General features: G+C 41.2%; 4 protein-coding genes across 12 annotated transcripts; all 4 read right to left on the bottom strand.

The window, feature by feature from the left end:
* Positions 1-30: 30 nt before the first annotated feature.
* Positions 31-4,744, bottom strand: aurkb (aurora kinase B). The gene is made up of 9 exons (XM_077609581.1): positions 4,621-4,744; positions 4,003-4,038; positions 3,685-3,757; positions 3,571-3,616; positions 2,104-2,292; positions 1,792-1,930; positions 768-916; positions 515-689; positions 31-359 (listed from the first exon to the last, which is right to left on the bottom strand). The coding sequence occupies exons 1-9, from the start codon at positions 4,624-4,626 to the stop codon at positions 186-188; spliced, it is 987 nt and encodes a 328-aa protein (XP_077465707.1). The 5' UTR covers positions 4,627-4,744; the 3' UTR covers positions 31-185.
* A 146-nt stretch (positions 4,745-4,890) lies between these two features.
* kdm2ab (lysine (K)-specific demethylase 2Ab) lies at positions 4,891-14,188 on the bottom strand. 2 transcript variants are annotated; one of them, XM_077608856.1, is made up of 23 exons: positions 13,960-14,188; positions 13,581-13,621; positions 12,361-12,499; positions 12,024-12,102; positions 11,896-11,942; positions 11,610-11,788; positions 11,426-11,532; positions 11,250-11,343; positions 10,958-11,111; positions 10,773-10,888; positions 10,555-10,681; positions 10,196-10,473; positions 10,018-10,095; positions 9,578-9,844; positions 8,832-8,960; positions 8,655-8,741; positions 8,328-8,579; positions 7,917-7,946; positions 6,884-7,854; positions 6,659-6,822; positions 6,389-6,535; positions 6,061-6,276; positions 4,891-5,984 (listed from the first exon to the last, which is right to left on the bottom strand). In XM_077608856.1, exons 2-23 carry the CDS (start codon positions 13,614-13,616, stop codon positions 5,803-5,805), a joined length of 3,879 nt encoding a protein of 1,292 aa, XP_077464982.1. In that variant the 5' UTR covers positions 13,617-13,621; positions 13,960-14,188; the 3' UTR covers positions 4,891-5,802. The 2 variants fall into 2 exon arrangements, with proteins under 2 accessions (XP_077464982.1, XP_077464981.1); XM_077608855.1 differs by lacking the exons at positions 11,250-11,343; positions 11,426-11,532; positions 11,610-11,788; ... (3 more) ...; positions 13,581-13,621; positions 13,960-14,188 and having other exon boundaries at positions 8,328-8,576; positions 10,958-11,107.
* Positions 14,189-14,433: 245 nt separating this feature from the next.
* On the bottom strand, positions 14,434-24,270 carry stx3b (syntaxin 3b). 5 transcript variants are annotated; one of them, XM_077608858.1, is made up of 12 exons: positions 24,018-24,267; positions 23,860-23,889; positions 20,947-21,021; positions 20,767-20,866; positions 20,429-20,503; positions 20,068-20,138; positions 19,891-19,999; positions 19,736-19,809; positions 18,924-19,058; positions 18,337-18,447; positions 16,481-16,600; positions 15,489-16,250 (listed from the first exon to the last, which is right to left on the bottom strand). In XM_077608858.1, exons 2-11 carry the CDS (start codon positions 23,887-23,889, stop codon positions 16,511-16,513), a joined length of 870 nt encoding a protein of 289 aa, XP_077464984.1. In that variant the 5' UTR covers positions 24,018-24,267; the 3' UTR covers positions 15,489-16,250; positions 16,481-16,510. The 5 variants fall into 5 exon arrangements, with proteins under 5 accessions (XP_077464987.1, XP_077464988.1, XP_077464984.1 ...); XM_077608861.1 differs by lacking the exons at positions 15,489-16,250; positions 16,481-16,600; positions 18,337-18,447 and adding exons at positions 14,434-14,945; positions 15,014-15,094; positions 18,028-18,138 and having other exon boundaries at positions 23,860-24,270; XM_077608862.1 differs by lacking the exons at positions 15,489-16,250; positions 16,481-16,600 and adding exons at positions 14,434-15,094; positions 18,028-18,138 and having other exon boundaries at positions 23,860-24,269.
* Positions 24,271-24,910: 640 nt separating this feature from the next.
* ran (RAN, member RAS oncogene family) lies at positions 24,911-27,854 on the bottom strand. 4 transcript variants are annotated; one of them, XM_077608885.1, is made up of 7 exons: positions 27,723-27,854; positions 26,741-26,787; positions 26,585-26,669; positions 25,874-25,999; positions 25,592-25,779; positions 25,343-25,513; positions 24,911-25,275 (listed from the first exon to the last, which is right to left on the bottom strand). In XM_077608885.1, exons 2-7 carry the CDS (start codon positions 26,774-26,776, stop codon positions 25,231-25,233), a joined length of 651 nt encoding a protein of 216 aa, XP_077465011.1. In that variant the 5' UTR covers positions 26,777-26,787; positions 27,723-27,854; the 3' UTR covers positions 24,911-25,230. The 4 variants fall into 4 exon arrangements, with proteins under 4 accessions (XP_077465011.1, XP_077465013.1, XP_077465012.1 ...); XM_077608887.1 differs by having other exon boundaries at positions 26,741-26,790; positions 27,723-27,811; XM_077608886.1 differs by having other exon boundaries at positions 27,644-27,756.
* Positions 27,855-27,974: the final 120 nt, after the last annotated feature.

Here is a 27,974-nt window from a genome sequence, read left to right on the forward strand (position 1 = left end):
GATTTTTAGAATTAAACTAAGAAGGAACTGTTCAACGATATTCTCATTTATTGAGATGGGCTTGTAAATAAAAACACCACACTGTACAAGCCCAAGTCAGTACAGTGAGTAAACTTTACATATAAAAGCATTGTTGGGAACACAGACACAAACAGTCTTTAGCAATAAAACTTTAAAAGAAGGTCTCACGAAGTTTTAGCGGGATAGGCGGGTGGCAAGATTCGTCGCGAATTTGCACGCACCCACGGGTGATCCATGACAGACTGCAGCGCCAAGCGATCGGTCGGGCAGTGGCGCAGTAACCTGCTGATCAGATCCCGCGCGCCAGCGGAGACCACCTGTGGAAACTTCAGATCCACCTGCGAAAAACCCACACGCCATTCTGTCAATGCATGAATTTGTGAAAAATGCCTTCAGCGTCTCGACATACTTTGGCCAAAACGACAGTTTAATTTGAGATGCTTGAAAGCAAAGCCGAGGGCACCCAAGAAAAAAAACGTCCCGACTGACCCACCTTCATAATTCTTTTGTAGGTTTCAGCATGACACTGAGTTTCAAATGGAGGATTGCCCACCAGAAACTCATAACAAAGGACTCCAATGCACCACAAATCCACTTTCTCGCTGTGGGTGTGACCCTCGATCATCTCGGGGGGGAGGTAATCCAGAGTGCCGCACATTGTGCGACGCCTGCCGGCACAATGGTGAGCTCAATCAAGTTTGCAACAAAATAAAAGCACATTTTCCATTTGAAAGATGGCGCTTTACCTGAGAGAAGGCGCGTGAACGGACCAACCGAAATCGGCAATTTTCAGTTCCCCGCGGTAGCCGAGAAGCAGATTTTCCGGCTTGATGTCGCGATGGATGACTTTTTTGGAATGACAATACAAAAGTGCATCCGAGATTTCTTCCATGTACTGAAAAAGCAAGCAGCGACAAATGCAATCATGTTATTTTCTGTTAAATATATATACCGTATTTTCACGACTATAAGGCGCACATACCGTAATTACTCGAATATAACGCGCACTCGAAAATAACACGCAGGTAATTTTGGGCCCAAAAAAATCTGGAAAAACGCAGTACTCGAATATAGTGCGCACCTAAAATTTCCTGCTGACGAAAATCAGAAATCTTACCTTTTTTTTCTTCGTTTCACGATTGTTTTGTTCAAAACCGGATAGAGAAATCTTCAGGTACGAGCGTGTCGAGTGTCGTGCAGTTGGTGGAGTTATGCGTTTGAATTTTAGGGCAATAGATGATACACAGAGTGGACAAACATATCATGTAGACATGTTATGTTGCAATACCTTTTAGACTTCCTTGAACATTGACTACATTTCAATTGACAATACCATGTTTTAATTCAAATATCTATTGTCATTCTCAAACAAGAAAAGGAACATACAAATTGAATAAATAAATGATTTGACTCAGTTTTGCTTCTGTTGCCCTTTTAAAAACGTGTTTTTAGCGTGCGGGTGTAGCGTGCATGGTTAAGATGGTGTATGTTTTGCCATGCCTGGCTGCGTCTACAAAAACGGTGCGTCCTTTGTGTGTTTAAAATACAGAAATAGCAATCGATACTGACACTGCGGCTAAAAATACGATGCGCTGTATAGTCGTGAAAATACGGTATATATTTTTTTAGTTTTTGACAGGGTGCAGATGACAGTGAATGACTTAATAGTAAATATTCTCCATTTAAAAATAATTGATCAAAAAAATTTACATGTTTTGTCTTTTTTTTTTTAATATATATATATATATTACCACTGATCAAATGTCTTACGGTAGCAGTGCGCTGGTCGTCAAATCGTCCGTGTCTCTGGAGCTCCTTGTACAGCTCTCCGCGAGGCGCATACTCCAGCACCAAAAATACTCTATTGCGGTCATCAAAATAGTTGTAAAAGCGAAGGATGTTGGGATGCCTGAGGAAGGAAAAACAGGCAATACCATGTGTGACCATTCCAGATGACAACTGTCATTCACATGATTTCTTTGCTTTGGCAAAATCATTCCCGTCGTTGGAGGGAACGTTTAAAGCGGCCAAAAAGACGAAAATCCAAAATAGCTGTTGCTTGAAGCAAACTTCCAAACTTACTTGAGGTGGGCTTGAATCTCAATCTCCCGCCTGAGTTGATGCTCAACGCCTTCTTTCTCCATCTGGGACTTGAACAAGACCTTCAGAGCCACGATGGCTTGCAGGTCTTTTACCTTGGCAAGGTACACGTTGCCAAACTTGCCTTTTCCCAGGGGTCGACCAATGTCAAAGTCTTTAATGCTAACCTTCCTAAAAAGAGCGAAAAATAAAATTGGGACAATGGCTGAAAATGGATTGGACATCTACTAGTGACAAACACCATGAAATGTTTTGAGAATAACAAATCATAATAAAGTTAAGGCCCATTTATCACCCAAAAAACAGCTTGACACCAAACATATACTTTCAAAAGTCACATCCCCCAAAAATATTATTACAGTGGTACCTCGTGATACAACATGCTCATCATACAACATGCTCGTGTTACGACGAAAATTTTGATCGAATAATTCGCTCGCGATACAATTAAAATTTCGAGATGCGACGAAGCCAGGTGGCCATGACATGAGGCTTTTTATCATTGTAAGGCACTGTCTTTTTTTGCCGCATCTCTTTCGTGTATAACTACTATATCTACGTACAACGCGCATGCGCTGGCAAAAAGAGGGCTTTCTGGGTAATGAAGTATACTCGAGCACACAACACCAATAGCCAATGGCACCCTTTCTCAGAATAAAACTTCATTACCCACAATCAATACGTAGGCAGCTGTTGCATTTCCTGCTTTTCCTTCCTTAGCCTGTTAGCTCCCGCGATCGCTCATATAAGCCTATTTCTTGTTGACAAGTGGTCGTGCGTTATCCTATTGTGAGGACATTTGTGTGCATCATTTCCGGACTATTTTGAAGGAAATACAACAACAAACAATCCATCGATAGCGAACGTGAAGGCGCGGCAAACCGCTAACCCGGAAAACATAGGTAACAAAAGATTAAGACAAAACTAGAATTCAGTTTTGTGTAAAGTTCCATTAAACGTATGTTTGAGTGTCTGTATATATTTATCCAAAATAAATTTGTTTGTTCGTTTACGAGTGCTGCGTTGTTGCCGTGGGTAAAGTCCCCCGAACCCCCCCCCCCTCTGCCTCCGTGTGTGTCGTTGTCTCTCCCCTCCGCAAAATGCGTCTAATTTTACATCTATTAAACACATTTTATTACTATTAAACCACTCGTTATGTGTTACTTTGTTAATAGATGGCAAATTAGAAGAAATAAAACATTTTTTCCAATCCAATATCCTGTTTTTGGTGTTTTTTCAGAGGGTTGGAACCAATTAATTTGTTTTCAATTCATTTCAAATGGGAAACGTTCGCTCGAGTTACAAAAAGCTCGACATACGATCTGTCTCAGAACGGATTACGATCGTATGTCGAGGTACCACTGTATTTTTTAAAAATTACTTGAGTGCTGAGAAGAGACAAATGTGCTACAATAGGCTGAACAGAAAAATATGTACTGTAATACTCACTTTGAAACCAAACTAGAGGATGAAGTACCACACGCTCTTATAGGACCTAAAGAAAAATGTGGATTTTGTCAGTCCAGTCATCATTATAAGGAAATGTGTAAAGACTGAAATTACCTGGGATGACAGTTTTGCTGCCACCAGCCAACGGCTTCACAAAACGCTGCGGGCCCGACGCCATGCTGTGGGTCTGGCCAAACAAGTTCAAAACGGCAATGAATGAATAAATGTCATTTTTTCTCCGCTAAAATATAATCTGGAGTCCACAAGTCCACATTATATTTTGGGTTATATAGGCCACACGTACGTATACCAAATGTTAATATTGCGACTTGTATTTCCACAAAAAAACAAACTGCTCATTAAAGGGTTAAAACCATACACAGACCAATTTAAACCTTTTATGAACAGATAGAAAAAAGCAAAATAACTGACCTGGTGTGAAGCCCGTGGCTGGTGATTTTCTTTATTCTATGAAGAAGAAGAAGAAGAAAAAAGGATTTTTATTTATCAAGTGCTGATCATTGTCATTTTTAAGGGCCATTTGAAATGAATTTTCAATTGAAAAGATGTAATAGCAATCATTAAAATAGTAGTAAAAACACTTGAATCGAAGGCCTACAATTCTTATTTAAAAAACGACAGTACAGAACACTGTAACTTTTCCAGTTTTCAAGCAATTTTCAAAACGTTAACGCAATACTTTGACCGGGTCGTACCACTTTAAACAAAACATTTTTAAATATTCGTAATTCATATTTTTCACGGATGTGTTGGGGGTTAACATATCTATTCTTGGTACATAGCACAATAAAGCAACGACGAAAAAACACTATGTCCAACAATTTACACGTCCTGCGTATGCTTGTAATCCTGTTTACAAAATGGATAGGAAGCTTTACTTTGTTCTCGGTTTAACGCCGATGCATGCTAACACAACATCGGTCGGTTCTATCGTTAAACGCTGCATGAACTACGCAAAAATGAATGATCACGGCTTATTTACTCTTGTAGTGAATTATTTCACGAATAAAAACGATAAACAAGGCTTACCTGCATGTTTGTGGTAAAGAGACAACTTCGTAGCGTAGCTTTGACGCTTTCTTTGCAACAACGCTGCCGCCAACTTTATTCAAAATCTCTTCTTCGTCTCTTTATTTCCAGCACAATCGACGCCGATACCAAGAGTTGCTGCCGCCTCCTGGTGATATCAGGTACTTTTTATTTCGTTAGAATGCCTCCACGAATAACGAATACAGTAAGAGTAAAATTTTTAATTTTCAATAAACCAGCCCATATGCTTTTTTTTAAAATGACTAAACATTGAAATTCATTGATTTTTATTTTTCTTGAAAAATAATACATATAACATGGAAGTTTAAAAACAATTCGAAAATAATTATAATGCTACAAGAATCCCCGTGTTTCAACACCAAAAGAGGGAAATGTTTTACACAAAAGTATATACTATATTTTCATTTGCAGAAATGAGCACTCTCTCCCATGAGCTTGTAGCAGGGAAAGTAGTAATTTGATGGATGCAAACAGACAATATTATCCCCGGACCAAACAAAACAAACCAAATACCACTAAATTGAACGGACTCATGAAATTCAGTGAAAAAAAAAATGAAAAAAAGAATCCACCCGAGAAAAATAGATCTAAACAGTTTTGGAGCAGGAGTATCACTAGATTTCTCTAAACAGTCTCTGTACATAAACAAGAGTTTGGAAATAATAGCACCTGATGTCAAATGGTGATCTGAAATGCACCATTGAAGTGACACCTGCTCCTTGGCTTATCACTGAATTTATAGAACAAAAAGATATCGTTCCCCGATTAATGAGACTCCTTCTTCTTGTATTCATGCAAACCTACCAGGAAAATGCTTTTACAACTCAGGGACTCGTTGTCAAAAGTTGACGTTTAAAGAATAGCGACCCAAAAACTGCTGTGCGTGAGGCAAAAAAAAGCGACATGAGATTAAACCCAAGGTGAAATTCAATGAACGTGTCTTTGAACACACCTCAATAATGACCTATAGTTCACCATCCCCCCCAAAACAAAAATAAGGAATCCTGAGTCTTTTTTAGGTCAATTGTTTCTTTCGACAACAGCGGGTGAAAAGCAAATAATCGCTTTTGGTATCAAAAAAAAAGGCTCACTCCTGCATCATAGCCTTTCAGTTGTACGGAAACGTCCTGGCGTTGCCACGTCACTTGAATCTGTCCGTCTTTAAGATATCCTCTGGATGAGTTTTTCGTCCGACAGGCAGTAAAGCGCGTTGACGGATAACTCTGAGATAAAGGATTCGCACGCTTTGCGGGAAACTCCTTTACAGCCTCGCAGGTCGAGTAGCGAGATGCGGGACAGACGGCGGAGATACTTTAGACACGTGTCGGTGAGCTTGCCGCTCCCTGTCGCGCAAAAAAAAGGCACGGCGGCGAATGAGCCAAACGGGCGAGATGGAGCCGCGGGCCGCCGGTTTCTTACCGCACAAGTTGAGTTCTGTTAGCGTGTTCCGGGTGGACGAACCCACCGCCGTCAGCAGGTTGATGGAGTGGTCCGTGAGGCTGTTGCAGTGGGAAAGGTCCAGTTTGGTCAAGTGGGGCATGTGGCGGATGACCAGGCGGAGGGTGGAGTCGCTGATGTCCAAACCGGAGAGTCGCAAACACTGCATGGCTCTCAAATGACTGCGGTTGTCACAGCCTAAACATTTCAAATATAAAAGTGAAATTTAGCACATCAGGAAATATGATCATGAGCTCCCAGGTGTATTCTGTATTTCCAAAAATAAATTAAAAAAAATTAAAAAAGGCACCTGGAGGAGTGACCAAATCCCTGATCTGCGCGTCCTTGACCCCGTCTGCATATCGCACATCCAGAGAGCGCAGGAGAGGACTCGTAGAAGAACACAGCGCAGAAATGGACGTCCAGGAACAACCTGCCAGCATCAGATCTTTCAGACCTGGAAAATCAAAGATTGGAGGTCAGTTTGTTGTTTCTCAAAAAATGATGGGGGAAACCTAAGTAAAACATAAATTGAAGACTGGAAAAAAAAAAAAGAAAAAAAAGGGAGTAAAATATTGACCTGGAAGCCGACCAACGAGCCAGCTTAGCTGTTTTTTGGAGATGTTGGTCCAGGACAGATTGAGTGAAGCAGGTTGCCTCTTTATGATGCCCGTTAGCGCTTGGGGCGTAACTGTGCGTTTGATGCTCAGATCAATTTGGGTCCAAAGCCGCTTGTCCAGGCACCTGCACACCAGCGTGTTATTACACTCAATGGCGGTTCTATTGCAAAATTTCAAGGACTCACCATTTGTACCAGTTCTTGCAGACCGCCATGCACACACAGAGATCAGCTCGACTCAAGTAGCGGAAGACAGACACCCAAACTTCCCTCTCGCAGTCGGGCCCGCTCCCGATGGCCTCCCTGTCTGCCGCGCCGCCTCCTTTCTGCAAGGCGGACAGAGGCAGGCGATGGGGCGGACGCTGGGAGGACGAAGAAGACGACGAGGCGGCGCCGTTGCTCAGCTTGGCCGCGTCGCTCGCCTTTTGCCGTTTGGCCACGCCGTGACTTTCCGAGCGGTGGGAGGCGCGCGCGTGCTTGCCGGAATGTTTACTGGTGTGTCGGATGGGCGGCCTGATGAGGGTTTTGTTGCGGTTGGGCGTCGACGAGGCGGCCGTCGGGGCAGCGACGGCCTCTAGTTTAGGGACGATGGCCGAGGGCGCCTTGGTGGGCCTTTGGAGCGTCACTTTGACCAACGAGCCGCCGGCGTCTCGCTCCATCTCGTCGCACTCTGCGCCGTTGGCTTTGGAGTCTCGCTGCTCTGCCTCGTCTCCATTTTTGTCCCTACAGTGTGGCAGGTTTTCTTTATCGCCCGCTGGCCTGCCATTTTGCACCCTCTCCTCTTCGTCCTCATCCGAGGTGCTGCTGCCGTTGCTGCTACTGCTGCTACTACTACTACTGTCCTCGCTCTTTTCTGCTAATCCTCCCCGATGAAACCTCTCGCCCGCCATCCCTCGACCCGCTCCTCCTCCGCGAAGCCTCACCCCTCTGCCCCGCCCTCTGTGGAGTTCTCCCTTGGCTTGAAGGCTCGGACTGGGGGACGACTGCTGCTTTTGCTGCTGCGGGGGTGGCTGCTGGAGGGACCCGGTCGGCCTGGAAGTGCTTCCGAGAGAGGAGCCCCCGGGCCAGGCGACGCCTCGACCCCTGCCCTGAGATAGTGTGTTCGCTGGAGAGCGCAGGCGAGACTGCAACTTGGCACGCTCCATTGCTTGTCTTTGCTAAGTGGAAAGAAATATTAGTCGACACACATCCAGATGTTTTCAGTTTGTGAAGAACTTACTGCAAGAATTTTGCTGCGCTCTAGTTTTATCTGCAATAAAAAAAAAATACAAAAAAATCATTTTAGTATGCATGAGAACACCCTTAAAGGAAATACAGTAATACCTCGTTTATCGCGGTTAATAGGTTCAAAGACTTGCCGCAATAGATGAATAATAACAAAGTAGGGACAGTGTTTTTATGGTGTCCAATTATTATTATTTTGATTTTTTTTTAAACCCTCTGTACTGGGTTTATGACTACCGGTGCAATCATTGGGCTGAGAAAAAGTGGGAAAAAATGTTTATACTAATTTTTAGTCACAAATTATGGGTGCGCGGTATATTGAATAAATACGGTAGATTTGGCAGGTCCAAGACGTTCTGCAAAGTAGCCAGGTATTAATGTATATTCAGATGTCCCCGAGGCTTACCCTTTTCTTGAGTCGAATCTCCAGGAGACTCACTCTTTTGCGGTTTTGCCGATGCTGCAGTAGCAGTTTCTGCGAAGGAGGAGGAGCCGTGGGTCGGGACGTGGGTCCCGATGACGCCCTGCCACGTCTGCCCCGCATCAGCTTCTGCCCTACGCCGATACCTTCCCGATAAGCGGGTTTGGCGGGAGGCATCGACGTTGAGCTCTCCGACGCTTCACTTTCCTCCTCTTCCTCCTCCTCGCTATAAGTCTGCTGTGGAATAAAGACTTGCATCATTTCATTGTGAATTTTGGCGGTTTGAGAGAAAAAGAAAAAATGACTGCATACATCCGACGCCGAGTCTTTGCTGTTAGAGCACCTAGGACATTCCCAGCAGCTGGGTAAATCGGTATTGATTTTCCCCTCGCCAGGATCCTGACAGAAAGCCAGCAAAAAGTTGCAAGCAGTCAGCAGAGAAGACAAAAACTGTTTGAATACGATTGGTTAAATTGAAAGCAAACGCACCTTCATGCATCGCCGATGGGTTATTCGAGAACAAACGGAGCATTCCATCAGTGTGTGAGTGCTTGGATGAGAGTCTTCTGCTTCCCCTTCTTGACAGATGGCACATCGGGCTGTATTTGGCAGAGCGGGCTAAACAAGAAAAAGCAAAACGCTTTGTGAACATTACAAAAAATAATAATAATATTACCGTATTTTCCCGCATAATAGCCCCCTCTACGTATAAGCCTCACCTTTACAATTGCCTTAAAATCTTTAAATTTTACAATTTCTCTCGTATAAGAAGCCTCGATTCACAATTTCCACCTCCATATTCATGGTTTTAATAGGAATATAAGTGTTACTTTGAAGGGAAAATCTTAAGAAAAATCATCGTACATAGTATTTCTGAGATACTCTATAAATCGATTGCTGGATTGCACATTCCGAAAGGCTGTTGCTTGCACTTACACAAATTCAAAAAGGAAGTCATGTCAGCAGTACAACCAGGAAGTGTGTCTGTAGTGGTCTCGTTTGTCATCCTTTTTTCTTGAATTTCATTCATAGACGTGAAAATGTATTTTGTTTAGCTTTATATCTATTTATCTTTTCTCTATTTTGAAATAAATGATGTTATGGTGTTTCGTCCTAGTCACCTTGCAGTGTCGTGCATGTTAAGTCTAATTTGTCTCATTTTTTTTGTGACAAATATGTGAGAAAATACAGTATTTGCCTGGTTTTAAGAAACCCTGGCTTGTCCACTAACTCACCATAAGACACTGTCTCAAGATGCAGCCCTTCTTCATTCTTCCAGGGCCACCAAACTTTCTCATGTCAAGACAGAATTGGCAGTCGCCGCACTCTTTCCTGCGGCACCCGGCGCAAGTCTTGCACCGCACGCGCCGGCGCCTCAACGCGGAGATCCGCGAGGATTTGTTGAACCTCTGGCTGGAATGCTTGTGAAACGGGTTCGCCAATCGGGGCCGGCAGGGCGGCGCCGGTGGGGGTGGGGGTGACGGCGGTTGGTACCATGACGGCTGTTGAAAACAAGGCCAAAGTAATAAGTCCATTTGGTTGAAAAAGTGCTACCAATTCTATCAATGTCATTAGGTAACGAAAAATAGAAGTGATTTTAGACACATTGCTGCATTTAGCTGCTTGGGAAAAAATTGCAAGATTTTATTAAACAAAAGTAGAGATCAATACTCACTCTTTTGGGCCACCTGACAATGGGTTCTCCAGTGTAGGACAGTTTGGGACTATCGGTTACGTGCTCTTTCAGTACAGCCTAGACATGAACAGGGGTGTCGGGACCAAACGATTATGATTTTGAGACCCGTGCAAATTCAGTTTCGTGTGAAATAATGCATCATTGGATGGAAACCTACCTTCGTATCTTCGAGCAAGGCTTCGGCATTCTCGATCCCAGAAGGGATGCACTTTTTATTTGCGGGCAATTCTTCCAGCTTCCCTACCAGGTTCCACAGCCCTTCGAGTTCAAAGGGGGTCAATGTAGACTGCGTTTTTTGAATCACGTGCTCGTTTCCCTCTGTTTTGATCTCTTCCTCTTCGGGTTCCTTCGGTTTTATTTCAACGTCACCGTCGACGCCATTGGAGGTCCCAGTGCCTGTTTCCTCATTTATCCCAAGATCCGCTCGTGTCAGCCCTGCGTAGAAACATCTCGTCAGTTTCAAAGAGACGAGAGCAATACGCAGCAACGTAGAAGATACGTCGTCGGAGTCCTGACCTACGCCAAGGGAGTACTTTTGGAACTCGGGGGTGAGGTGTGAGACGTTGGTCAGACAGTAGAGGTATCGCTCCAGGACATACCAGCACATCTCATAGTAAAATGGGTAGCGAAACTTGGCCGGGACCTAAAGGGATCAAAATCACATATTTTTTTTTCATCTCCCTGTGGAACCACAAACAAAATTCAGCATAATTATCGAATGTAAGGTTGCTAACCCGAGTGCGATCTTCAATGCTGTAGATGTTGAGCTGCATGGGAATGTTAAAGCTGTGAAGGAAATTCCCTCCAAAAACTAGGGTATCCTCAGGTGTATACACAGCATGGATCCACCCTGCAATGACGTCGGCGTTTTACCGATGAAGCAACGGGCCCGTGCGTTGAATTTTATTTGGGGACAAACCTGAGGGAATCAGGAAGGTGTTGCCCTGCTTGAGCTCGATTCTCTGGCAGTCATGACACTTGTCACCCAAGAAGATATCTCCCTGTTTTCCTGACAGGACCCAGTTCTCGTACATCTCCAGGTTTTGAGGACTTGGTGGAATCAACCAAAACACCTGCAAGAGTCACAAGTAAAATGGCGTCAGAACGGGCTGAAAGAAGAAGAAAAAATGCAATATTTCTAGTGCCAATAGAGGTTTTGATATGTTCGCGAACAACGTTTTGCTTGAACTTTTCCAGACATGTTTGCTGACCTTTCCACCTCGTAGGATGTGATACCACACTGAAGTGCCTCCAAAGTCGATATGGAAATCCGTGAAGCAGCCCTGCACACTCATGAGACAATATCTGTAACAAGGGAAGGAAATATTAATATACCCCCATCCACGGGTGTGTGTGTACGTTTCCCATCTTGTTGGATGAAACTTACTTCTGTACTTTGGGATAGTGCATGTCAACGATGGCATTGGTGGAGTCTCTCTGTCGCTCTTTAAGGTGCCGGGGCCACATGTTGTCTACCCAGTCAATCAGGTCCACCTGAAATAATAAATCAATAGCAGATTTGGTCATCGAAGAAGCCAGGCGGAAGGAAGAACAGGTTGACGTGTTCGTACTGAAGCTGGTCTTTGGACTAGATTCTCCAGTCTGGTGTGACTGAACTCCAAACTGATGACATTGTAAAGTTTCTCTCTTTCGGACGGCGGCGTCTCGTAGTAGCGCCGCCACTGCGCCATTGACATCTCGATGCCCTTCTGGGTGTTGACATCCATCACGTCGACGATGCGCCGACTGCCTGCCGGGAGCAAAACGGTCGTTTAATAAATAAAGAGACTTGAATGATTTTTGAGCCAAATATTCAGCTGAAGGTGTTTTGTGAGGTTAAAATGGCCAGGAGCTTACCAACAAAGACCTTTACATCACTCACGCTAAAATCAGAGTCTGGCATTCTGCATGAGGAAGAAAATTAGAGCCATTTTTTAATCCACATGTCCATTTACTGGAATATGATGTCAAGGTAAACCACTAACTGTATTCCAAGGCCTTCAGATTTCTCAAAGATGATGGGATCTCGAAGCCCTCCGCGCTGGATGTATTCAAAGTTGAAATCTGGGGGAAAACGTAAACAAATGAAACATTTCTGGCATAAAACCTCCCACCAAAAATAAGTACCCAAAACAAAAAGGGTAAAACAGTAGAATACGGAACAACCACGCAACCCCCCAAAACAACCAAAACACAAAAGGTTGTGAAACTCTACAATAAATACACGACAATAATACAAGTCTGAAACTTTGACAAACTTTGACAAACTGTGACACGGTATGAAGGTTAGTTGTCTCCCGCACCTAGATGCCGCCGACTCACCTTTTCCCTCCATGTGTTTGACCAATTCCGAACCGAACCTGCTACACTGCAACTTTTCATCCAGGTCAAACATCCGCCTCCCCTCGATTTCGTCATCGGAGATTCCGTCATCCTGGTAGCGCCGACGCGTGCCGGTACGCTAGCGAAAAAGAAGGAAGGTGACAATTTTACATTATTACGTAACCACTGTAGAGTCCCTGCTTGGCATGCTCAACTGTACAATTAAATGCATTGACTGAGGCTATTTTTTTACAAGGACCAAAGTAACCAGAAACGATGACGTGCTAAAATCCGTTCATCAATTTCGTCACACGCAGTTTCTGCGTGTGATGACAAGTAGGCTTTTTGTGTTGTGATAACGACAACAGGGGCCTATGTCCGATTATTATAAAACCGCAATAAGTCTTTATGATGTGCTTGGGGGTTATAAAAAAAGTGTTTTTCTGAGTTTTAATTGTTTCCTAAAATTAAGAAACTATTTCCACAATGTAATTAAACTATGACTTGATACTGGCAGAATCCACAATATAAATTCTGAAGCTCAGACCAGTTCATCAGGATACCAAATAATATTGTGACAATAGAACAGGGGTTAATCTTCCCCACATTGCCCCTCCTTGTAGCCCCCCGCCCCATCCCCACACCGCCACATGTAACATTGTTTGGCTAGACAGATGGATCAAGTACAAAAAAAATCAGATATCCCAACCCCCCGGGTCTTTCTTGGGGTACATTGCAGTCAAACTAATGTCTCCAAAACATTACATAAAAGGTGCATTACGGTTTGTAATGGGCAAAAGTATTGCTGGCACTCGTAATGACATGGATTAAATGCTCCCGAGGTTAAATAATTGTTTTTCTGACTTTTCTCAACTATAACCAATGAAATGGGGTTCTTTTTCGGCAATTGGAATTAAACGTAATATCAATAACAGTTTAGATAAAATAAGATGACAGTTTGTGTGGAACAGGTCAGAACAACACTGTCAGGTCAAGACAATGAACTTGACCCTATCTTGAACTTAGGAGTTGTTTCATTGGTCTAGTTTTACGACCCACTCCAAACAAAACACTAGCACGACCTCAGTCAGCAGCCAACGCACGAAACCGCTTCAAAAATCCCGATTAAATCCGTAATCGTAACATCTCCATCTTCATCTATCTATCACGAATCGCAATCAGCTGCTTTATGATAGTCGGGAATAAATCGGTGTACTTACCAGGCGTTTGCTGTACCGCGTGTGAGGATCCTCCATGGTCTCTAAACGACAGGCAAAGGATCATGAGAAGCAGTCAAAAAAATCTGATATAACCCAATGTTTTGGTTCCGTATTGACACTTGGATTCTTCTTAGTGGCGAAGCTAGGTACACACAGCTAAGCTAAAGCTAGCATCCCGTCCCAATATTGTTTAGAAAAAAACAGAAGTCACGTCCTGTAGTCCCGAAGAGGAGATATTTAAAGTGTTATATTCCGAAAAACCGTTGCTTTTTACGTGGAGGAAATTACACGGCGCAACGGGCTCACCCTGTTGCGATTTCTTTGATAAGTCGTCGCAAGCTACCTAGCCGATGTTAGCATCGGCAGTTCGGGGCTTTACCTCGACGTTGGGACGCCGTTTGGCCGCAATAGCCGGAGTGACGATTCACAAGTTCCGTGTGTGTCGCTCCTTAAATAAGTTGGTCTTCATGTTACTTGGCCGCCGGGGTGCTGTATTATTCGTTTGACTATTAAGGCGATAAAGTTAGAAGGATTCGTCAATCCGAGCCGCCATTTTCAGCTGGTCAAACAACACACATAAACCCGAGGAAAAAAAACAGCCTACATTGAAGAGCCCGCCCCCTTTTTGCGACGATGTTCTCATCTATTTGCATAAAATCATTTCATTGGGCGTGGTCACTTGGATTATATTTTTTTTAATTTAAAAATTGTGTTTGATTATTGTCAGTTTCAGACGTTTAAAAAGGTTCATTTTTATTATTATTGATTATTCGCTTTTTTTCTAATTATGGAATATTATGAATACAAGTATTAGTTATTAGGGTAAATCTAAGGAACGACACACACCACCTGATACAATGAACAGTTATAATTTATTACATAACACAATTTTCGGGGTGGAGAAGCAGCCGGGGAGAGAATGACAATTTATGGCAAAAAAAAATAGATCAAAAATAGAATTACACGCATTTTCAGAGTACGCACACACGCACAACACCATCACATACAATTCATAAAATTTGTGACATCGAACAACTCTTAAAATAATACTTTTAGCTGTCAGTTTGTAATCTGATTTTTAAATCCTTACACGGGAGAAAAATAATCCCCTAATTTTGTATCGTGCAGAAAATATTACTGACAATTTGACATGTGGGATGTCTCATATGTAACCAATAGGGGGCAGTGTAGAGTGGCAAAAACATACTGTGTTAAAAACATCACGTTCTGATTCATACAGCAATAAAACGGAGTCACACAATATATTTAAGAGGTTTGGGGGGGCTCAGACCAGGTAGGGACACATTTAGAACCTATTAGATTCACTCAATTCAATCAGGGTGAGAAAAGTTTGAAGGAAATCCTTTTTGAAGCAAAACAACAGAGATCTGATATTTAGAATAAATATGGTGTTGAATATGGATGCATAATACCTCTTATGAGAAGAAACTGTAGAGATATGAGAAGACCACGATTCCAATGATGGCACAGCACAAAGTTATCATCATCTTTTTCTGCAGACACGGACAGAAAATAATTATTTGTGCGGACAGTTACAATTTGTACATTGACTGGGAATAAGGAGAATCAGGGGAAGAAGTGTGTGTGTGTGTGTGTGGTGACCAATCACAGTACAGAATAAAATAATTTGACCTACCTATTTCGCAGTACTTGGCCTTAAAAAGGTGATCCAAACGGGGCAACCAAGGAACCAGGAGTTCCAGTAATTCCAAGGAAACATACATTTATTCAGAAATGGCTTCAATTTGCATGAAAATAACATTAATCGGATTCATGTAAACAATATAGACTTTTTGAATGAATCCTATAAAAAGTATATTTTATGGGTTATGTTATTTGGCTCAAATCATGAATTAATTTCAATAAAAGGTGACAGGAAGTCACCAATCAGGGTTTGAAATGTGTCCCTCATGTGGGTGCAACTTTATTAGCAAGACATTCATTAACAAGTAAATTCACAAACATTTGAAATACTTTTGGCACTGGTGGTGAAAATTAAGGCCTGATAGCCCTTGAAAAATCACAGTTAAAATTAGTTAATTCAAATCTATTTCTTCCATTTTGGGTGTGCTTGATTGTTGTGCCATCTTTTCTTTTTATAAATAGAGATTGGCAACAAACAAAAAGGTCATCCTGACAATTCATGGAAAATTGACAACGGAGCTTAAAGTGAAAGTGCTAAAACTCCCAAGAACCTTAACATTTCTGGTACATTGTGAAATGTGTCAAAGGCTCATAAAATGTATAATAAAAAACATTTGAAAAAAGTGGATCTGGGTACGGTTTGAGAAGAGGGCTAAGTCCTTAACTTTTAGTTCATTAAAAGTCATTTCCCATCACTTGATGAGCGACAGAGTGGGACTACATTGGGGTCTCGCACCATGAGAATCAAGGTGAAAATCCCTTTAGCTTCACATTCACTTGATCTTCCTCCAGATGTGGAATAATATTACGAATAAAAATTACATACGGTACAGCTGCAATAAAAGTCTTTCCTTTGGTTTTTGCACAGGGGGGCATGGAGTGAACATGAAGATGAGGATGATGATGATGATGATAAACCAGTTCCTGCTATAGAGTCTGTGAGAGGATGATGGCGAGAAGGATGACAACAATCACCGCTACGATGACACCGATAACGACCATCTTCTACAAAGAGGGAAAAGAGGATTTAGGACGATGGGGATCAGAACACACAATTTGTTTATTTTTATTTCGAATAATGGAGGTGAAAAAGAGGCACCCGCCCACAAGCGTCACACCACAAACACCTGACAGTAAGTCGTCTACACACAAAGCCTTGGTGAAAAACTCTTGTCCAAAGAAGGCCGAAACGAAGCCTTTGTGAAGAGGAGGTCATTTGCTCCCGAGTTACTCACCCTTAGCAATCGTCTTACTCAAACACGGCGTCAGCTGCGCGTCAGGCCCACAGACAACCCGATTACGAGAGCTAGCAGGGCCAGCAAGACCAGAACAATCAGCACTACTTGCATCAATCTCTGTTGGGAAGTACACATAAATAATTGGCCCTTTACAGAAACTTTCCACCGCGCAATGCTAGCCAGCACGACTGCTGCTTTTCGTATACTATTTTTTTTAGCGAAGGGTAGCTGTAGTAAATATGCAAGTCTCCAAATCCTGAAATAAATACTTAAAAACATGCCTTCATTTCTTCGCTGACGTCTTTAAAAGGTGGAAAAGAATGACCGTATGATTACTCCTATTATTGTACATTTTGCCTTTTTTCCCCCAGAAATGTAATTGTTATTTGCATTTACAAGGTTGGGATCAAAATATCTTTTAAGCATTTAATTCAATTATAATTTCTAAATCATTAATAGTATCCTTTTTCCCCCAATTGGATGACACTTGTAATTTTAATATCGTTTTGATATTCCATTTGCTTGCATCTACAAGTAAATAGGAGTGTATTTTTCAATATTTGTGTTGTATTTAAAATATAACATTCATTTATTCTCCTTACAGTTTACCCTCACAATCTGAAGCCTTATATGATCATCTCTGCCACAAAAAAAACAAGGCAACCATGAGGAAATATGATATTAAAGAGTACTCATAAATTGAAATCAAGAAAAGTGGGTCAGTTCCACTATATGAACTTTGAGTTTGTCATTTTTCCTACTTGAAGAAACTCATAGCCCATATTAAAAAAAAAACGAGTATGCTAACATAATCATAAATACAAGTTGCATTTTCAGTCCAAATTTGCAATAACATGCATACATAAATATCACCAATGCAGTGACACCTTCACAAATAACAACAATTTCTTCAAAAAGACAAAAGAAAGAAAAGTATAGACAAGAGGATAGTCGTGTGCGTGTGTGCGTGTGTGCACGGATAGGGTTTTGCTCGGGTCGGGGTACCACAAGGAACAAGCAGGATCACAGCGAGCATTGGGCCTGATCTCCCAAAAGCATGTTTTCAGAGGAATTTGCTTGTTTTGCACGTTCTCGCACTGACAGGATGTCAGGGAAGTTAAGTTAGAAACCGAGGGACGCTAACAAGTACAGCGACTGTAGCGCTATCGAGTTTTAGATATTGCAATTCCATTCGCCACCAACAATGGCTAAAATAACTTTTACAAAAGGAATTAACTAGCTTAGTCATGTCAGCATTTTGTTTTGTTTGCTTTGTTTTGCTCCTTCCTTTTTTAGTGAAATGAGGACCTCAAATATTGGAAACAGCATACAGTGAATTTTACAGAGCAGATTATGGGTGTCAAAATTTCATTTTAAGGCCAAAAAGTGAACTTGCTGGCCGCCATCGACGGCGCTAGAGGTCCAATCCGTTTTGACTGGGAGGGCTGAATAAACATTCAATTGTCGAGCTGTACCGTTTGATAAAAAACGAGTTCCATGCTTATGGGAATGCGACCCACTCGTTGGCCAAATCGGTAACTCACGCGTCGAGCCTCCTGCTGAAACTTTGCGGCTTTCTTAGTGTCAGCCACGGCTCTCTCCACGAAGCCCACCGATTGGTCCATGTTGCTTTCAATCCTGTCAATCATTCCGCCCTTTCGTGGCGCAAGCGGTCGCAAAAAAATATTTGTTCATTTAAAAAAAAAAAGGCATTCGAAGGGGCGCGTGGAAATGAATGGAGGGAAAAATGGTGTGCGCACGCGTGTGTGTGTATGTGTGTGTCGTGTAGAATAAGTGAGAGGAAAAACACAAGAGGAAGTCATAGTGATTATCAATTGGCTGAGTGGCATTACCTTGCGTGCTTTGGTCTGGTACCTTATAGCTTTTTTGGTCTGCTCTTTAGCAACCATGATGTGGTCCACTGATTTGGAAACATTCTGCTCTATGTTGTCTACTATGTCGCCCTGGGAAAAAGAAAAAAATTACAAGTGACTTAGAGTTTCTTCCATGCAAATGAGACATTCCAAATATTTTTCCAACAGTTGAAAAGGACTTGTATCCGTTTTAAATTGAAAGAAAGAAGAGTTACGGTTCAAAGAGCGCAGCGACTACTTTATACGAGCCTTACCTCAATAGAGAATTGTCCTCAGAAAGCATGGTGTAAGCAAATATAGATCATGTGTCATTTATGTACAAAGAATCAGGTGACTAGCGTGAAGGCTAATCTGATGCAGAGCGTCTTACTAAGTGTTTTCCCGTGGACTCACAAATGGAGGGATGGTTGGTAAAAGACGGTGAAAGAAAAGGGCAAAATAGCATGGAGCTGGAAAAGACAGAATCGGTCAGAGAGCGGCATAAGTAGAAATGTAGTCAGGGAGGACACCAACGGATGGATATCGGGAGGGCGATGAATTGGATTTGGGGCGAGCGGCGAGCATACCTGGTTTTCCACCAGCATGGCGATGTCTACGAACATGTCGTGCAGCTCCTTGATGCTACTTTCCAGGCGTACGATGTCTTTGTGTCGGGCTTCGATCTCACTCAGGGCTTGCTTGGAAATGCCAGAGTCCACAATCTGCAAAAGCATAGCATTTTCATCACCGCTTCAATCTTTTGACTCCAAATGCCACCGCAAATACTTCATGAAGCCACAGCCATAGTTTGACCCTTAACAATATATACATTATATATATATTTCAGTAACACGCATATTTATTTATTAACTTATTTATGACCTATTTAGCTATGTCTAAAATGTCTTTTCCTGTGTCTGTATTCTCGCCCTCTTGCTACTGTGACAATGATATTTTCCCGAATATGGGATGAATAAAGTTATCTAATCTAATCTACAAGGGAGAATATTACACCCGAATAGAGTCAGTTAAAAAAAAAAAAGATTGTAGCTAAATAAAAGTTGGGTGAAAAAAAATTGCAAACATAATTTTATAAGAATTTAACTTCATGATGTGTCTTGTACTCTAAGAGAACCAAATTTAATAATTTGTCTAATAGAACTAAGATTCAAATTAGCCTTCACCTATAGTCGTACATATTTGCATGTACATGTTCATTAACATTTATGAAATAAATCCAATTTCAACATCTCTTCTGCCAAGACTCAATAAGAAGCAACTTTTGAGCTCACGAGACCAAAAGCTAAACATTAACCGGTCAAGTTTGCCTTTTAATGAGGCGGAAAGAAAGAGTTAAGGAGCAAGCCAAAGTGCCACATCACATGATTGGCCTACTCACCCCTGCAGTAAACACGGCGGCGTTGCCGCTCTCCAACATTTCCTCCAGCTCCTCGTCTGTCGTGGCCTTGCCGGCTGGTGAAAATTAGCCGTCCAATTGTTTCAAACAAAACAAAGGCATTTTCCCTGTGACATTTGTGCCAGAATTTCACTCACTGATTTCTAACTGTCTCTGAATACGTCCTTTGCTTCTCTCCCTGAAGTCCACCTGGGCTTCGTTATACTTTGTCATGACCTCCACAAACTTCCTTGACAGAACTGCATGCTGGGAGATCGCCACATTAAATTAGGAGAAGTGCTCCACCGTTCAAAGTCTCGCAGACTTGACAGTACCTGTGATTTCCGTATCCGCATGTCAGCCGACACCCTCTCCTGTTCTTCGGATTCCAGGTTCCGCTCGATAGCTGCAAGGAATTATTTCTTTTTTAAAAAGGAATACATCTCAATATGAGGATTGTATTACATACATTTTTTTTCTTGAATTTCATTCATACACGTCAAAATTAATTTAATCTATTTATCTTTTCTCTATTTTGAAATAAATGACCATTGTCTTGCGTTAAGGCGTTTGGTCTTTGTCAAGTCTAATTTGTGCGCATATAAGCCGTACCTTATATTCAGTCATTATTTTTGTTACAAATACGGCGTATATGTGAGAAAATACGGTAAGAGTTTGTGAAAGTGGTTAACTGACTCTTGAGTTTGTTTCTTGCGTTGTTTGCCATTTTCTTGATATCATTGGTGATGGCCTCCAAATCATCCTGCGTTTCTGAAAAAAACAAACACGTTTTTGCTACTTAAAAGCACAATCGACTCAAATTTGACCTTCAAAACCAACTGTTTTTGTAGCCAAATGACAACCATGTCTCATAAAGGTATGTCAGTATGTTCCATTACAATCACATTTATTTCTTTAGCTTCAGTGTGCCCAAAAAAAGAGAACATGAACTGAGTTTGTAAATAGCAAAGCAAAAAGATATTGCATTTAATATCCAAGAGGAAAGTATGAGCAAAATAAAAAAAATGTCTTACTCTGGTCTGACGTGGGAGCGGAGAGAATGACTGAGAAAAGCTTCTTGACCTCAGCGACGTTCTCGTCGATCTTCTCAATGCTGTTCCGGATGTCCTCGATCTGATGCGTGCAAAAAAAAAGGTACAGAATTGAAAGCATGACGTATAAAACGGAGGGAAAAATCAACTTTAAAAATTCACCTGAGTGAAGAATTCATCCATAAAGGCCGCATTGTCCATTGCGATCTCCACTTCGTCGTCATCTTGATTGCACGTCTGGACAGCAAAACAAAAGCGACAGCAAACCAAACAAGTGTGTGAAAAAAATCCTAGAGTTAAAATAATATATTAATAGTCGACATCTAAGCATCGAGATTTTTGTTGTTGTTGCCCCTAGAGCATGATTAAGAAATTTGTCAAACTTGTAATTTCATCCCCCCCCCCAAAAAAAACTGTATTTAATTTATCACCATGTGCACGTTTAGTAATGCATTGTTGTGGTGTATTTAAAGGCCGTGTTTCAATGTTTTTTTCTTTGTAAAAATGGCAAAACAGGCGCAGTCAGCTTTTCTTCAAGACGTGCATAAAATCAGAATTCAGATCGCTCAGTAAAATAGTCAGCCTTGCCGTTGAGCAAAGTAACCTAAGGCTAGAGTAGCTGCCAACACGTCCAATGAACACAGAAACACTTGTAAATTAGTTTGCAAAATGAGGAAGTTTGAAAACCTATTTCCTACTTCTACGTATGTGTGAGTGAGTGAGTGTGTTTTCACGTAAAATGTCATAAGTGTACTTGAACTAGCAGGAAAAAAAAAAAAAATCCAAATCCATATTAAAATAAGAGCCCATGTTCATACTAAAAAAACATATCACTTTTGCAAATTGCTATATTAAATCTCTAAAACTACTTTTGCAGAGCCACCACAATGATTCAATAACTGTTGATAATCAAACTATCAATCAAACAAATTCTGTAATTTTTAATAATTAATTAAAAATACTCTGAATTCTGTCCTCCTCTAGCAAATCAAACCGAGTCTCTGTATTCAAAATAAGCAATTAAAGGCGTTCATATTTTATTTTTAAAAAATGAAAAAAATCTACAATTTTGCACCACTTTTGAGATTACAGATCTAAAAAGTGACTCAATCAAATGAAACGTTTTAGTATTTTCAATTCTGTCCATCTCAAACATCCTGTTTTTGAGTAAAAGGATGGAATCTTAAAGGAATAATTCAACCCAATTTAAAAATTAAAAGAGACTAGATTAAGATAATTACGACAATCATTGTCCCTTGCAGTTCAATTATTTTGTTGAGACAACATGGACGGAGCTGGCTCCTCGTTAGGAGCTTTCCAGCAGTCTGACCCTGATCACACCAACCAAACACATCTTACACGCTTAAAAAAACAGTCACAAGGTCAGTAAACACAGATGGCACAGCAGGTTGAACACACACATCTCTAAGCAACGTTGATGAATTGCAAAGTAGACCGAGCTCAACCCAATTTAACCAACAACATTTATTTAAAACAAAATAACAAAATGCAATATGCCATAATGTAGGGTATTTTTCAGACTAAGTCGCAGCAGCCAAAGTATACCAAATCAAGAGGAAACAAATATATAGTATGTAAAATAAAATATATCAGCAATCTCTCGAATTTTACGGACAATGAAAAAGGACTTGGACTAAAACTCCTAGAAGCCTAGCCAAACTATGGAAAGGGTGCATCTTATAGTCCGGAAAATACTGTAGGTATCTGGTATGTGTACTCACGTGAGAGATGGTGCTCTTAAACTCTAATTTGGATTGCAAATGCAGCTTGGATATTTGACTTTAGTGTGAGTGGGAGGGTTTTTCATTGCCCTGCTACCTCCGCAATCCACTTAAAGAATATGAAACTCCAAGAAAAACATTCACAGGCGTAAACCACTTTGATAAGAGCAAGTGCTCACTTCCTTTCACGGCCCTTTACTCAGCAAGAGCTATTCAGGAAAGGAATAACCCGCATAAAGAGGAATGAATTTGAGAGTATAAAAATGAGTTTCACAATAAAAGCTCTCACGTTGGGAATCTTCAATGGAGTTTAGCCCTTATTCGTGATCAGGCTACATTGCAGTATGTATCGCTGGACTCTTAAAATACGTAATTGCCCATGTAAAAAAATATTTGGATTTTTTTTTCATTTTTGGGGTCTTGCATGAAAATGACTTGGTGGATTATTTTAATGTAGAAAGTCCCAAATTTAGATTTTTTTATCAATAGGGAAACTTATTAATGGATTAAAACGGAGTCGAGTTCAAGCGGTGGCAGAACAATATCATTTTAAAAAAAAGGATTTTGGCTATATGTTCTTAATTCCAAGCAATAAACTTCCCAGCATGCTTCAGGTGCAATTTGCTTCACGTCTCCCTGTAAAAATGGCCAGCTGTGGGAGACAGCAGCCTTAGGTGATATCACACTAACTACTTCAAACACAACAAATATTTAGCCAGCACTTTGCTGTAACTATGGCAACACATCCCAAATTGCTACACCACACAATAATATTATGGCCTCACCCCTTATTATATTGAATCCTACAATTTACTCACTAATATTTAAAGTATCAACGTGAACAATGCTTTAAAAAAAAAGCATATTCGAGCTAACTTTGATGTGTTTTCGTCGTGGGTAAAGTGGAAGTCACCCTTTGCTAACTTGAATTTAAGAGGAAACAGCATTTAATCATGTTTTAACATCATTAGAGCAGGTCAAGTGTAGACCAATTATATGTAACATGGTGTGTTTAATTGCTTACTAATGACATGAGTTAATTAGATATCCTAAACACGGAAGATTAAGCTATATACCATGTTGCCAGATCACGTCACGTGCTAATTGATAACCAGAAATCAATCAATAGTATAGTATTTACAATTTATTTACGGCTACATGGCGCATTTCATGCTTTTATTATGTTAGTTGAATTTCAAATTAGACGAAAAGCGTCAAAGTTTCAACTTGTGTTTCCATTTATGCTGATTTCATTCGAGTAAGGCAGAGTTTTATGGGCAGTGAAGTACAATAAAGCTTCTTATCATTAAAATGTTGCATTCTCCGGACTCACCGCTCTCAATTGCTCCAATCGGTCCTTCATCTTTCAGCGTGGAGAAAGAACACGTCGAAATCCAAATAAATTAAAAAAAGAATGGAAAGAGACCACTCGCCTCGGTTTCAGTTCTCAACCCGTCGCCGAAGCCACTAGCTGTCCGACATGAAACCCACCGTCCGTGGCCTTGAAGGCGAATTGAAATCCCTCAAAAACTCCTGTGACGGTTGTTGGGGGGAAAAGTACTTTTTCCTCCAAACTGTAGTCCCCTCGTCGTTTTCCCATACAATATGGCAGCTGGGTTTGAAGCCAGTGCTTTCTCCTGTCTAAATCTCCTCGCTCAAGGGATTAAAACAACAGTTGTGTAGAGCGGTATAATCTGTCTCCACTGGCCACCGGCGGTAATCATTCTAAAACGCACTTTCAGACTCGCGCGTGCGCAGATATGAATCCCAGAACACAATGAAGCCACACCCACAGTCACCTGCGCTGCCGGTGCGTTCAGGTGTTGTGGGACGACGCACAATTGTAATACCGTAACTCGACTGTTGTCTTTTGTCTCATTATTTATCGACTGGTTACGTGTCAATTTAATCCGGAGAATAAAACTCCAGGTTACTTTTATCGATAAATCGAGGATATAAAAGATAAAATATGAATTTCCACGGTAGTATGCATGTGGTAAAAGCTACCCACAATTTGCTCCATACAAACTGCATACACTAAATCCATATTAGTGGGTATCTTGGTGCTCTATAGTGGTCATAAAACCGTTATGTAATAAAAAAAAAAAAAGTAGCCAAATTCTACACTTGACTGACCCCTGGTGGGCAATTGAAGAAGACGCTTTCACTAGTATTTTTTTGTGTATTATTTTTTATTTTTAATCACGGCATCAGGCTGGAAATTAACATTGAAAATATCTCTTATTTCTTAACCAAAACAAGTTCATGTAACTCACAAAGCTTTTGTAACAACCCTGGGCATCTACATAGCATTGTAAAAGCTACACGTCAATGACACATCCCTCCCGACAAAGCAAAAAAAAAAAATCAAAATAAACGTAACATGTTTTGAGAACCTCTTTATTCAAACTATTGTAGTGCTACCAACACACCGTACAACAGCATTACAAGCTGGCTAAGTGCAGTGGATGGTGCTCAAAGAGAAGCATGTTTTCATGCTAACACTAAGGTGGATGGTGTCTATACAGTGAAAATCATCTGCAACTTTTTCCAAGGGTCTGTTGTTTTTTTAACCGAGTTTTAAAACAAAAATAATTCAAAAAATAAAAAAATCTGAATGGTTTTACAGTTACGGGGGCAAAATTCCAACAAGTTGACTTCCACAGAGAAGGGGAGGGGTGAGGAAAGGGATTCTGGGAACACGTTAGAGGTCGTCCTCTTCCTCTGGGAGTGCCGTTTGCGCCGCAACCTTTAGAAAAAGGAAGAAAAATCAACATATTTGCCTTTTAGACTAGGCGTCGGCATATTCAACTTACGTGAAGCTCCGCCTCATATTTAGCAGCCATGACTGGATCCATCGCAACTTCTGGGGGAGCGAGAGCGGGCATTTCCACAAACTCCATGTTGGGGTCTCCGGCTAATTTTTTCGCTAGCCACAGGAAGGGCTTCTCAAAGTTGTAGTTACTCTTGGCAGAAATGTCATAGTACTGCAAAAAAAGAAGAAGCAATTAAAATAAAATAAAAACGTGGCCTTCGCACAAAGTGAAAGCGCTTGAGCACGTTACCTGCAGGTTCTTCTTACGGTGAAAGACGATGTTTTTGGCTTTGACTTTCCTATCTTTGATGTCCACCTTGTTACCGCAGAGCACAATGGGAATGTTTTCGCACACGCGCACCAAGTCACGATGCCAGTTGGGCACATTTTTGTAGGTGACTCGCGAGGTGACGTCAAACATGATGATGGCACATTGGGCTGAGGAAACAAATTGTTGGCTTGGCTTCAAAACAAGCTTGGGATGACATTTTCATAAAAAAAAAAATAAAGAATAGGTAGGATGGACGGGCACCTTGAATATAGTAGCCATCTCTCAGACCACCAAACTTCTCCTGACCAGCAGTGTCCCATACGTTAAACTTGATGGCTCCTCTATTGGTGTGGAAAACCAGCGGGTGCACCTCCACTCCCAGAGTAGCTTTGGGTACAAAAGAACAATTAAATACAGACATTGTCCTCTAATCTCCAAATTCTATTCGGGTAACATTGACTTTGTGCAATGCAGTGATACAAAAAATGGGGGACAGTTTTGGCCATTTTGTTGTAGTAGTAGTTTCTCAAGCTTTTAACACAAAGCACTCCTACAAAAAGCATTTCGTGCAAAGTGGAAAAAAAGCAGTTTCAAATCAATACCTTTTAATAATGGTTCCAAAATAAATGGACACCACAGTTAACAACATAGGTCTAACTATCATACTTTTCTTATAATGCACAAATTAATCTTTTGATTTGTCAATTTATTGACAAATATGATCAATTAAACCCATTTATTGTAAAAGCAGGACTATTTTGAATCAACAAGTTCAGAAAAGGAACAAATTATTTTCTTTGATTCTTTCATTACACAAAAAAGGTGGGTTCAAGTATTTAAGCATCAAAATATTTGCCCATTTATTTGATTATTTGATTAATTATCAGACTGACAGTTAATTGGAAAGAAAAAATAAAACAGGCAATCCGCTTGATATGACCGTTGGATTTCATTCATCTCTCACTGACTTACCAACATATTTCTTTTCAAACTCTCCAGTAAGATGTCTCTTCACAAAAGTTGTTTTGCCAGTACCTCCATCTCCAACCAGCACAAGCTGACAAAAGATCACAAATTGAAATGAGATTAACTTTTAATAACTGGTGACCAAAAAATAATTTGACTTACCTTAAATATAGCGGCTGCGGAATCGTCCAGAGACATGTCTGCAAAAACTGTTTTAAAAAAAAAATAGGCAGGATGATTTGCACAATGATCCTCGAAAAGATCCCCATATTAGCATAACAATGCTAGGCCACACATTGTACTGTTAGTTTAGCTCAGTGGGTGCAAAAGACGTCCAATTTCTTTGGACTGGAAAGAACGAGTCATTTTTGTGTGCCAATGACGACTATGGACGTCCACTCCATGTTAACAGGGAGGTGCTGGTATTGATGATTCACTGCCATGCCTCAAACTAGATGGAACAGACGTCTATCACCGTCAATAACATGGAAATAATAAAGACTAATAGCAGGATCCCCACCCAAAGTTAAAAAAATGCTTTGTAGTACCGAAGTTAGCACGTTACGGCGACTAGTTAGAGTATGTTCCATGATAGCCTAGCTAAATGGCCGACATGCGCACTTAATCGCACATTCATTTATATTTCAAAACACCTTGTAGGAAAAACTAACAATGAAAAGGAATCTCATTGTCAAGCACATTTTAATGGTTAGCCAACCGATTTAATGAACAATCGAACTAGACGAGAACTAACTAGTACGGCGACGAAGCGCTTTTTCTGTGCAAAACAGCTCACACGGCAATATCCACCGTGGACGAGTGGACATTTATCCTGACATACTTGAGAAAATTTGAGAAGTTTAAACTCGGGAGGCCGTGCTAACACGGAAAAAGTCTAACTGGCAATCCGGTTAGCACGCAGCATGGGCGCCATTCTTTCTTTACGACGAGCTAACATGCTAACGGTGCTAGCTAGACAAATGGCCACCTAAATGGTTTCAGCCGGCGCAGGCGAGGACAACAGACGAGGCCGCAACCGTGTTAAAAGAGCACATTTAAACTTACCGAGTTGTGAAATGGAAAAGGTTTGCGCGAAAAGGCGAAAAGCGGACAGGCCCACGCGGGAAGGAGACGGCGGACTCACCAGCGACGCTGCGAGGCGAGGAAAGAGTAAATGGCTGCGTACGCGGGAGAATCGGCGTGGACGTCGAAAGAGTCAGTTTCCGCCCTTATCATGTGACCAGCGCAGCGGCAAAATCTCCCTCCAAACGTAGCTTGCAACATTTGTTGTGACGTCAGCCTATTTTGTGCCCCCTTCCGCTATGATTTCATGCTTAAAAGTCGGCCGCTTCAAGTCACGTTTCAACGTGTCTTCTTTGTGATGTTTGGGGAGAAA

Source organism: Stigmatopora argus, chromosome 9, assembly GCF_051989625.1.
Source record: "Stigmatopora argus isolate UIUO_Sarg chromosome 9, RoL_Sarg_1.0, whole genome shotgun sequence".
Classification (NCBI taxonomy): domain Eukaryota; kingdom Metazoa; phylum Chordata; class Actinopteri; order Syngnathiformes; family Syngnathidae; genus Stigmatopora; species Stigmatopora argus.